The sequence below is a fragment of the Bombina bombina genome, chromosome 7 (genome assembly GCF_027579735.1).
Source record: "Bombina bombina isolate aBomBom1 chromosome 7, aBomBom1.pri, whole genome shotgun sequence".
Lineage (NCBI taxonomy): Eukaryota > Metazoa > Chordata > Amphibia > Anura > Bombinatoridae > Bombina > Bombina bombina.
The window spans coordinates 228,267,825-228,280,300 of record NC_069505.1 but is presented as its reverse complement, the minus strand read 5'-3'; the positions used below and the strand labels follow the sequence as shown (position 1 = coordinate 228,280,300).

Below are 12,476 nucleotides of genomic sequence, written 5' to 3'. Positions count from 1 at the left end.
ACTGTGATCACAACAGATGCAAGTCTTTCAGGTTGGGGAGCTGTCTGGGGATCTCTGACAGCACAAGGGGTTTGGAAATCTCAAGAGGAGAGATTACTAATGAATATTTTGGAACTCTGTGCGATTCTCAGAGCTCTTCAGTTTTGGCCTCTATTGAAGATAGAGACGTTTATTTGTTTTCAGACAGACAATGTCACAACTGTGGCGTATGTCAATCATCAGGGTGGGACTCACAGTCCTCAGGCTATGAAAGAACTATCCCGGATACTTGTTTGGGCAGAATCTAGCTCCTGTCTAATTTCTGCGGTTCATTTCCCAGGTATAGACAATTGGGAAGCGGATTATCTCAGTCGTCAAGCTTTACATCCGGGAGAGTGGTCTCTTCAACCAGGTGTGTTTTTTTCAAATTGTTCAGATGTGGGGCTTCCAGAAATAGATCTGATGGCATCTCATCTAAACAGGAAACTTCCCAGGTACCTGTCCAGGTCCAGGGATCCTCAGGCGGAACAGTGGATGCATTGACACTTCCTTGGAGTTATCAACCTGCCTATATTTTTCCGCCTTTAGTTCTTCTTCCAAGAGGGATTTCCAAGATCATCATGGAGCAATTGTTTGTGCTGCTGGTGGCTCCAGCATGGGCTCACAGGTTTTGGTATGCGGATCTTGTTCGGTTGTCCAGTTGCTAACCATGGCCACTTCCACTAAGGCCAGACCTTCTATCTCAAGGTCCGTTTTTCCATCAGGAACTCAAATCATTAAATTTGAAGGTATGGAAATTGAACGCTTAGTGCTTAGTCATAGAGGTTTCTCTGACTCATTGATTAATACTATGTTGCAGGATCGTAAATCTGTTTCTATAAAGATTTATTATCGAGTTTGGAAGACTTACATTTCATGGTGTTCTTCTCATAAATTCTCTTGGCATTCTTTTAGAATTCCTAGAATTTTACAGTTTCTTCAGGATGGTTTGGATAAGGGTTTGTCTGCGAGTTCCTTGAAAGAACAAATCTCTGCTCTTTCTGTTTTATTCCACAGAAAAATTGCTAAACTCCCTGATATTCATTGTTTTGTACAGGCTTTGGTTCGTATCAAGCCTGTCATTAAATCAGTCTCTCCTCCTTGGAGTCTTAATTTGGTTTTGAAGGCTTTACAGGCTCCTCCGTTTGAGCCTATGCATTCTTTGGACATTAAATTGCTTTCTTGTAAAGTGTTGTTTCTTTTGGCCATCTCTTCTGCTAGAAGGATTTCTGAATTATCTGCTCTTTCTTGTGAGTCTCCTTTTCTGATTTTTCATCAGGATAAGGCAGTTTTGCGGACTTCATTTAAATTCTTACCTAAAGTTGTGAATTCCAACAACATTAGTAGGGAAATTGTTGTCCCTTCTTTGTGTCCCCATCCTAAGAATTCTTTGGAAAGATCTTTACATTCTTTGGATGTGGTGAGAGCTTTGAAATATTATGTTGAAGGTACTAAAGTTTTCAGGAAGACTTCTAGTCTATTTGTTATATTTTCTGGTTCTAGGAAAGGTCAGAAGGCTTCTGCCATTTCTTTGGCATCTTGGTTAAAGCTTTTGATTGATCACGCTTATTTGGAGTCGGGTAAATCCCCGCCTCAGAGTATTACAGCTCATTCTACTAGGTCAGTTTCCACTTCCTGGGCTTTTAAGAATGAAGCTTCAGTTGATCAGATTTGCAAAGCAACAACTTGGTCTTCTTTGCATACATTTACTAAATTCTACCATTTTGATGTCTTTTCTTCTTCAGAAGCAGTTTTTGGTAGGAAATTTCTTCAGGCAGCTGTTTCAGTTTGATTCTTCTGCTTATAATTTCAGTTTTTTTCTTTTCCATTATAAGATTAAAACTTATGATTTGGGTTGTGGATTAATTTTTTCAGCGGAATTGGCTGTCTTTATTTTTTATCCCTCCCTCTCTAGTGACTCTTGCGTGGAGTTCCACATCTTGGGTATTGCTATCCCATACGTCACTAGCTCATGGACTCTTGCCAATTACATGAAAGAAAACATACTTTATGTAAGAATTTACCTGATAAATTCATTTCTTTCATATTGGCAAGAGTCCATGAGGCCCACCCTTTTTATGGTGGTTATGATTTTTTGTATAAAGCACAATTATTCCAATTTCTTTGTTGATGCTTTTTGCTCCTTTCTTTATCACCCCACTTCTTGGCTATTCGTTAAACTGAATTGTGGGTGTGATTAGGGGTGTATTTATAGGCATTTTGAGGTTTGGAAAACTTTGCCCCTCCTGGTAGGATTGTATATCCCATACGTCACTAGCTCATGGACTCTTGCCAATATGAAAGAAATTAATTATTCAGGTAAATTCTTACATAAATTATGTTTTTAAACAACTTTCCATTATATTTCTATTATCTAATTTGCTTCATTCTCTTGGTATCGTTTGTTAAAGAAGCAGCAACGTACTTCTAGGGCTAGCTGAATGTACTGGGTGAGCCAATAACATGAGACATATGTGCAGCCAGCAATCAGCAGCTCCTGAGCCTATATAGGTATCCCTTTCAACACAAAGGACATCAGGAGAAAAAAGCAAATTAAATAATAGAAGTAAATAGGAAAGTTGTATAAATCGCATGATCTGTCTGAATCGTAGAAGAAAAAATGTGGGTTTTATGTTCCTTTAAATAGACATTGGCAGCTTTTAGATACAAATTGTCTGAATCACAATATAATTGTCCCTTTTAACATTCAGACCCAGCTGATGTGTTAGTCTACTGCGTTTATTTCCTCCTATTAATAGAAATCAAGATCATTAAAGGCACAAAGTAATCTTAAAGATTAAACAGGAGGAGTTAGGGGTATTTCATAGGGACTCAGGCAACCGACAATACCCCTGACCCTTCAAATGAAGATTGCATTATTTTCATGAAATTCTAGTAGATTTGTTTGTCCCATAACTGAGTGTGATAGATTTGTATTAGTAGATACTGCAATAGATGATAGACGCAGAGAGAGATTATACAATTGTATTCATACAGTATGAAATGGATTTGCTATATTGCTTTATTCTTATTTAAGGCTTCAGAGAATTTCATATATTCATGTGCCGGATGTTGTGTTGCAACCTACGTGCTTGGAATCTGCGATCGGCATAATGATAATATAATGCTCAGGAGCACTGGACACATGTTCCATATCGATTTTGGGAAGTTTTTGGGCCACGCACAAATGTTCGGTAGCTTTAAAAGGTATTTTATACAACTGCTTTTTTACACTCATTACTGATCACGTACTAATAAAATTCATGTATTCATGTATATGCTTTATGCACATAGCACAGCTGCTCATTTATTCATTAATATAAAAGTGTAATATATTACTTACTACCCAAAAATATGTAGATGAAAAGTAATCAAAAATAAACACAGTGAAGTGAGTACAAAATAAATTACCTATGTAAAGAGGATACACTAAGTTTCTCAATTCGTAATAAAAGGGTTTACAATACTAGATTAGTCCGAAATAGACAAGTGGTCTTCATGCCTCAAAGACAATTATAGTGATGTACTGTATATATTCACAAAAAAAGAATAGGCTACTCACATTTATTAGACCCACAATAGCTCTGATGGCACACACCTGTTTTATACTGCTCGGTACCCAGTGTATATCCAGCAATACATCCATGGTTTTCTTACATTCATTTAATAAGTCATAATATATCACCTAAATAAAGGTCACTAAAGTCCCCTTAAGTGCTCTATAAATCAAGTGGACAGAAACAACTGTTTGCGTAGACAGATGCATATTGAGAGGTAACATTGCTGCCCTATGTCCCAACACAGTTCCTGTTGTCCTTTGATACCTATTATAGCTATTGTAGATACACGTAATGCAATCAGTGGTGGTAAATATCACTATAGTTTACCAATCAGAAGAAAAATATTACTAGTCATGAGAAGAAAGTTACTGGTCCCACTCAGTGTTAAAGATTAGCAAATGCCTAATTTCTTACCCAACACTTATGCAGAATTGTTTCCAGCCCCGAATACAAGAAAATGAAAAAGCTGTGAACGCTGAAGTTTGTAGTTAAAACAACATAGCAATATTATTGGTAACAACAACAAAAAAAGATACTGTAACTAATTTGATAAAGTCCTTGTTCTCAGTGACAGCTCCTAGAAGATCACTGTAAGACCCATGGTTTACAGACCACCTTTTGAAAATCACTGTTATACATTTTGGACTAGAAAGTGGAGCGCTATTTTATCGCATGCCCACAAACAGGCAAATTTGCCTGTTTGCGGGCGTACGATAAATAACCAGCGATTACAAGTTGCTGGTTATTGCTACTGCAAGCTCGGGGTCGCTATTAGCGCTTATAAAATTAACCATAGATCAGAAAATACTGTGTAGTGTATTTTATTAAAAAATAAAAATTGTACCATTTTTGTTTTTTATTAAAATAACTATTATTTTGGGGGTAAAGTTGGCAGGAGTGGGTGTTTGAAAAAACATGGGAACTGTGTGTTCACTGTAAATTTATATGTTTATGCTTGTATACATATGTTTTTGTGTTAATATGTGTATATATGTTACGGGTAAAGTCAGAAATCCGGGTAAACCTAACATTACCCAAGCAGCTGTGGTTAAAGCCTGATGTAATGTAATTCCCCCATCTACACGTTTTTTGCCTCTGTCTGGGGGGTTCAAGGAAGCGCCCTGTCGATTCTCTGGCATCCACTGCAAGTGAACCTTGGGGAATGCGGTTTACAAAGGGGGCTTTGCCGCCATTGAACCCCCCAGGCAGAGGCAAATAAAAGATAGTGAAGATGTGTGAATTACAGTGCATTGTACATATGTTTGATGCAGTGACTCTATGCACTCTGAGAAGATTTAGCTTGTTACATCGGGCTTTACCCACAGTCGCTTGGGTGATGTCAGGTTTACCCGGGTAATGCTAGGATTACCCAATTTCTTACTTTACCCACAACATATACACGTATTAACACATAAATATATATGTATATAATCATATACATATATATTTATATTTGCTGCCGTCGTGGCGCTACTTACCCCCTTTGCTGCGCTTAGGTTCTGATGTTGTGTCTAACATCATCAGAACGAGGCTTACATTGAAGCCTATGGCAGTCCACTCTCATAAGTGCAATGCTTCCTAGCAATGCTAAACAAGCTTGCGTTCGAATTGTGCTTAAAGGGACAGTCAACACCAGAATGTTTGTTGTTTAAAAAGGTAGCTAATCCCTTAATTACCCATTCCCCAGTTTTGCATAACCAACATGGTTATATCAATATACGTTTTACCTCTGTAATTACCATGTAACTATGCCTCTGCAAACTGCCCCCTTATTTCAGTTCTTTTGACACTTGCATTTTTAGCCAATCTGTGCTCACTCCTAGAATCTTCACATGCCTGAGCTCAATGTTATCTATAGGAAACACATGAACTAACATGCTTTCAGATTAGCGGCGGTCTTCAAGGTCTATGAAATTAGCATATGAACCTCCTAGGTTTAGCTTTCAACTAAGAATACCAAGAGCACAAAGCAAAATTGGTGATAAAAGTAAATTGGAAAGTTGTTTAAAATCACATGCCCTATTTAAATCATGAAAGTATTTCTCTTGTTAAGTGTATCCAGTCCACGGATCATCCATTACTTATGGGATATTCTCCTTCCCAACAGGAAGATGCAAGAGGATCACCCACAGCAGAGCTGCTATATAGCTCCTCCCCTAACTGTCATATCCAGTCATTCTCTTGCAAGCCTCAACCAAGATGGAGGTCGTAAGAGGAGTGTGGTGTTTTATACTTGGTTTATTCTTCAATCAAAAGTTTGTTATTTTTAAATGGTGCCGGAGTGTACTGTTTCTCAGGCAGTATTTAGAAGAAGAATCTGCCTGCGTGTTCTATGATCTTAGCAGAAGTAACTAAGATCCATGGCTGTTCTCACATATTCTGAGGAGTGAGTTAACTTCAGAGAGGGAATGGCGTGCAGGTTTTCCTGCAATAAGGTATGTGCAGTTAATATTTTTCTAGGGATGGAATTTGCTAGAAAATGCTGCTGATACCGAACTAATGTAAGTAAAGCCTTAAATGCAGTGAGAGCTACTGGTATCAGGCTTATTGATAGAGATGCATACTCTTATAAAAGTGTAATATAAAACGTTTGCTGGCATGTTAATCGTTTTTATATGTATTTGGTGATAAAATTTATTGGGGCCTAGTTTTTTTCCACATGGCTGGCTTGAATTTGGCCTAGAAACAGTTTCCTTAGGCTTTCCACTGTTGTAATATGAGTGGGAGGGGCCTTTTTAGTGCTTTTCTGTGCAGCTAAAAATACTGACAGAGACATCCAGCTTCTTCCTGCATGATCCAGGACATCTCTGGAGGGCTCAAAAGGCTTCAAAGTCGTTTTTGAGGGAGGTAAAAAGCCACAGTAGAGCTGTGGCAGTTGTTGTGACTGTTTAAAAAAAACAAAAAACAAAAAAACCTTTTTGTGTGTTATTATTCTGTTTTGGGTATTAAGGGGTTAATCTTCCATTTGCAAGTGGGTGCAATGCTCTGCTAACTTGTTACATACACTGTAAACATTTCGTTAGTGTAACTGCCTTTTTTCACTGTTATTTCAAATTTTGACAAAATTTGTGTTTCTTAAAGGTGCAGTAACGTTTTTTTATATTGCTTGTAAACTTGTTTAAAGTGTTTTCCAAACTTGCTAGTCTCATTGCTAGTCTGTTTAAACATGTCTGACACAGAGGAAACTACTTGTTCATTATGTTTGAAAGCCATGGTGGAGCCCCATAGGAGAATGTGTACTAAATGTATTGATTTCACCTTAAACAGTAAAGATCAGTCTTTAACTATAAAAGAAATATCACCAGAAGATTCTGACGAGGGGGAAGTTATGCCGACTAACTCTCCCCACGTGTCAGACCCTTCGCCTCCCGCTCAGGGGATGCACGCTAATATGGCGCCAATTACATCAGGGACGCCCATAGCGATAACCTTGCAGGACATGGCTGCAATCATGAATAATACCCTGTCAGAGGTATTATCCAGGTTGCCTGAATTAAGAGGCAAGCTCGATTGCTCTGGGGTTAGGAGAAATACAGAGCGCGCAGATGCTGTAAGGGCCATGTCTGATACTGCGTCACAATATGCAGATCATGAGGATGGAGAGCTTCAGTCTGTGGGTGACATCTTTGATTCGGGGAAACCTGATTCAGAGATTTCTAATTTTAAATTTAAGCTTGAGAACCTCCGTGTGTTGCTTGGGGAGGTATTAGCTGCTCTGAATGACTGTAGCACAGTTGCAGTACCAGAGAAATTGTGTAGGCTGGATAAAAACTATGCGGTACCGGTGTGTACTGATGTTTTTCCTATACCTAAAAGGCTTACAGAAATTATTAGCAAGGAGTGGGATAGACCGGGTGTGCCTTTTTCCCCACCTCCTATATTTAGAAAAATGTTTCCAATAGACGCCACTACACGGGACTTATGGCAGACGGTCCCTAAGGTGGAGGGAGCAGTTTCTACTTTAGCAAAGCGTACTACTATCCCGGTTGAGGACAGTTGTGCTTTTTCAGATCCAATGGATACAAAATTGGAGGGTTGCCTTAAGAAACTGTTTATTCAACAAGGTTTTATTTTACAACCCCTTGCATGCATTGCGCCTGTCACGGCCGCGGCGGCATTCTGGTTTGAGGCCCTGGAAGTGGCCATCCATACAGCTCCATTGACTGAAATTATTGACAAGCTTAGAACACTTAAGCTAGCTAACTCCTTTGTTTCTGATGCCATTGTTCATTTCACTAAACTAACGGCTAAGAATTCCGGATTCGCCATCCAATCGCGTAGGGCGCTATGGCTTAAATCCTGGTCAGCTGACGTGACTTCGAAGTCTAAATTACCCAACATTCCTTTCAAGGGGCAGACCTTATTCGGGCCTGGTTTGAAGGAAATTATTGCTGACATTACTGGAGGTAAGGGTCACACCCTTCCTCAGGACAGGGCCAAAGCAAAGGCCAAACAGTCTAATTTTCGTGCCTTTCGAAATTTCAAGGAAGGTGCAGCTTCAAAACAAGAGGGAACTTTTGCTCAATCTAAGCAGGCCTGGAAACCTAACCAGTCCTGGAACAAAGGCAAGCAGGCCAGAAAGCCTGCTGCTGCCTCTAAGACAGCATGAAGGAACGGCCCCCTATCCGGCATACTTTAATAAAGGCACCAAAGCCTGTTACCAGGAAAATCTACCACAAGATATGGAGTAAATATCTTTGTTGGTGTGAATCCAAGAATTACTCATGGAGTAAGGTTAGGATTCCTAGAATATTGTCTTTTCTCCAAGAGGGCTTGGACAAAGGATTATCAGCTAGTTCCTTAAAGGGACAGATTTCTGCTCTGTCTATTCTTTTGCACAAGCGTCTGGCAGAGGTTCCAGACGTCCAGGCGTTTTGCCAGGCTTTGGTTAGAATTAAGCCTGTGTTTAAACCTGTTGCTCCCCCGTGGAGCTTAAACTTGGTTCTTAAAGTTCTTCAAGGAGTTCCGTTTGAACCCCTTCATTCCATTGATATTAAACTTTTATCTTGGAAAGTTCTGTTTTTGATGGCTATTTCCTCGGCTCGGAGAGTCTCTGGGCTATCTGCCTTACAATGTGATTCTCCTTATCTGATTTTTCATGCAGATAAGGTAGTCCTGCGTACCAAACCTGGGTTTTTACCTAAGGTGGTTTCTAACAAGAATATCAATCAAGAGATTGTTGTTCCATCATTGTGTCCTAATCCTTCTTCAAAGAAGGAACGTCTTATACATAATCTGGACGTAGTCCGTGCCTTGAAGTTTTACTTACAAGCTACTAAAGATTTTCGTCAAACATCTACCCTGTTTGTCGTTTACTCTGGACAGAGGAGAGGTCAAAAAGCTTCGGCAACCTCTCTTTCCTTTTGGCTTCGGAGCATAATACGCCTAGCCTATGAGACTGCTGGACAGCAGCCCCCTGAAAGGATTACAGCTCATTCTACTAGAGCTGTGGCTTCCACCTGGGCCTTTAAAAATGAGGCCTCTGTTGAACAGATTTGCAAGGCCGCGACTTGGTCTTCGCTTCACACTTTTTCCAAATTTTACAAATTTGATACTTTTGCTTCTTCGGAGGCTGTTTTTGGGAGAAAGGTTCTTCAGGCAGTGGTTCCTTCCGCTTAATCCTGCCTTGTCCCTCCCATCATCCGTGTACTTTAGCTTTGGTATTGGTATCCCATAAGTAATGGATGATCCGTGGACTGGATACACTTAACAAGAGAAAACATAATTTCTTTCATGTAATTAGCAAGAGTCCATGAGCTAGTGACGTATGGGATATACATTCCTACCAGGAGGGGCAAAGTTTCCCAAACCTCAAAATGCCTATAAATACACCCCTCACCACACCCACAATTCAGTTTTACAAACTTTGCCTCCGATGGAGGTGGTGAAGTAAGTTTGTGCTAGATTCTACGTTGATATGCGCTCCGCAGCAAGTTGGAGCCCGGTTTTCCTCTCAGCGTGCAGTGAATGTCAGAGGGATGTGAGGAGAGTATTGCCTATTTGAATGCAGTGATCTCCTTCTACGGGGTCTATTTCATAGGTTCTCTGTTATCGGTCGTAGAGATTCATCTCTTACCTCCCTTTTCAGATCGACGATATACTCTTATATATACCATTACCTCTGCTGATTCTCATTTCAGTACTGGTTTGGCTTTCTACAAACATGTAGATGAGTGTCCTGGGGTAAGTAAATCTTATTTTCTGTGACACTCCAAGCTATGGTTGGGCACTTTATTTATAAAGTTCTAAATATATGTATTCAAACATTTATTTGCCTTGACTCAGAATGTTCAACTTTCCTTATTTTCAGACAGTCAGTTTCATATTTGGGATAATGCATTTGATTTAATCATTTTTTCTTACCTTCAAAAATTTGACTCTTCCCTGTGGGCTGTTAGGCTCGCGGGGGCTGAAAATGCTTCATTTTATTGCGTCATTCTTGGCGTGGACTTTTTTTGCGCAAAAAATTCGTTTCCGTTTCCGGCGTCATACGTGTCGCCGGAAGTTGCGTCATTTTTTGACGTTATTTTGCGCCAAAAATGTCGGCGTTCCGGATGTGGCGTCATTTTGGCGCCAAAAAGCATTTAGGCGCCAAATGATGTGGGCGTCTTATTGGCGCGAAAAATATGGGCGTCGCTTTTGTCTCCACATTATTTAAGTCTCATTTTTCATTGCTTCTGGTTGCTAGAAGCTTGTTCTTTGGCATTTTTTCCCATTCCTGAAACTGTCATTTAAGGAATTTGATCAATTTTGCTTTATATATATATATGTTGTTTTTTCTCTTACATATTGCAAGATGTCTCACGTTGCATCTGAGCCAGAAGATACTATAGGAAAATCGCTGTCTAGTGCTGGATCTACCAAAGCTAAGTGTATCTGCTGTAAACTTTTGGTAGCTATTCCTCCAGCTGTTGTTTGTATTGATTGTCATGACAAACTTGTTAAAGCAGATAATATTTCCTTTAGTAAAGTACCATTGCCTGTTGCAGTTCCTTCAACATCTAAGGTGCAGAATGTTCCTGATAATATAAGAGATTTTGTTTCAGAATCCATAAAGAAGGCTATGTCTGTTATTTCTCCTTCTAGTAAACGTAAAAAATCTTTTAAAACTTCTCTCCCTACAGATGAATTTTTAAATGAACATCATCATTCTGATTCTGATGACTCTTCTGGTTCAGAGGATTCTGTCTCAGAGGTTGATGCTGATAAATCTTCATATTTATTTAAAATGGAATTTATTCGTTCTTTACTTAAAGAAGTACTAATTGCTTTAGAAATAGAGGATTCTGGTCCTCTTGATACTAATTCTAAACGTTTGGATAAGGTATTTAAAGCTCCTGTGGTTATTCCAGAAGTTTTTTCCTGTTCCTAATGCTATTTCTGCAGTAATTTCCAAAGAATGGGATAAATTGGGTAATTCATTTACTCCTTCTAAACGTTTTAAGCGATTATATCCTGTGCCGTCTGACAGATTAGAATTTTGGGACAAAATCCCTAAAGTTCATGGGGCTATTTCTACCCTTGCTAAACGTACTACTATTCCTACGTCAGATGGTACTTCGTTTAAGGATCCTTTAGATAGGAAAATTGAATCCTTTCTAAGAAAAGCTTATCTGTGTTCAGGTAATCTTCTTAGACCTGCTATATCTTTGGCTGATGTTGCTGCAGCTTCAACTTTCTGGTTGGAAACTTTAGCGCAACAAGTAACACATCATGATTCTCATGATATTATTATTCTTCTACAGCATGCTAATAATTTTATCTGTGATGGCATTTTTGATATTATCAGAGTTGATGTCAGGTTTATGTCTCTAGCTATTTTAGCTAGAAGAGCTTTATGGCTTAAAACTTGGAATGCTGATATGGCTTCTAAATCTACTTTACTTTCCATTTCTTTCCAGGGTAACAAATTATTTGGTTCTCAGTTGGATTCCATTATTTCAACTGTTACTGGTGGGAAAGGAACTTTTTTACCACAGGATAAAAAATCTAAAGGTAAAAGCAGGGCTAATAATCGTTTTCGTTCCTTTCGTTTCAATAAAGAACAAAAGCCTGAACCTTCATCCTCAGGAGCAGTTTCAGTTTGGAAACCATCTCCAGTCTGGAATAAATCCAAGCCAGCTAGAAAGGCAAAGCCTGCTTCTAAGTCCACATGAAGGTGCGGCCCTCATTCCAGCTCAGCTGGTAGGGGGCAGGTTACGTTTTTTCAAGGAAATTTGGATCAATTCTGTTCACAATCTTTGGATTCAGAGCATTGTTTCAGAAGGGTACAGAATTGGTTTCAAGATGAGACCTCCTGCAAAGAGATTTTTTCTTTCCCGTGTCCCAGTAAATCCAGTAAAAGCTCAAGCATTTCTGAAATGTGTTTCAGATCTAGAGTTGACTGGAGTAATTATGCCGGTTCCAGTTCCGGAACAGGGGATGGGGTTTTATTCAAATCTCTTCATTGTACCAAAGAAGGAGAATTCCTTCAGACCAGTTCTGGATCTAAAAATATTGAATCGTTATGTAAGAATACCAACGTTCAAGATGGTAACTGTAAGGACTATCTTGCCTTTTGTTCAGCAAGGGAATTATATGTCCACAATAGATTTACAGGATGCATATCTGCATATTCCGATTCATCCAGATCATTATCACTTCCTGAGATTCTCTTTTCTGGACAAGCATTACCAGTTTGTGGCTCTGCCGTTTGGCCTAGCTACAGCTCCAAGAATTTTTACAAAGGTTCTCGGTGCCCTTCTGTCTGTAATCAGAGAACAGGGTATTGTGGTTTTCTCCAACATAGGTGTGTCCGGTCCACGGCGTCATCCTTACTTGTGGGATATTCTCCTCCCCAACAGGAAATGGCAAAGAGCCCAGCAAAGCTGGTCACATGATCCCTCCTAGGCTCCGCCT

At 39.4% G+C, this 12,476-nt stretch overlaps 1 protein-coding gene across 2 annotated transcripts in view; it reads left to right on the top strand.

The window, feature by feature from the left end:
• The window catches only part of PIK3C2A (phosphatidylinositol-4-phosphate 3-kinase catalytic subunit type 2 alpha), a 530,626-nt gene that overhangs the window by 413,059 nt on the left and 105,091 nt on the right, over positions 1-12,476 (top strand). For both annotated transcript variants that reach the window (XM_053720635.1, XM_053720636.1), the window contains one exon: positions 3,056-3,225. In XM_053720635.1, coding sequence (XP_053576610.1) covers positions 3,056-3,225 — 170 coding nt within the window. The remainder of the gene's footprint in view (positions 1-3,055; positions 3,226-12,476) is intronic.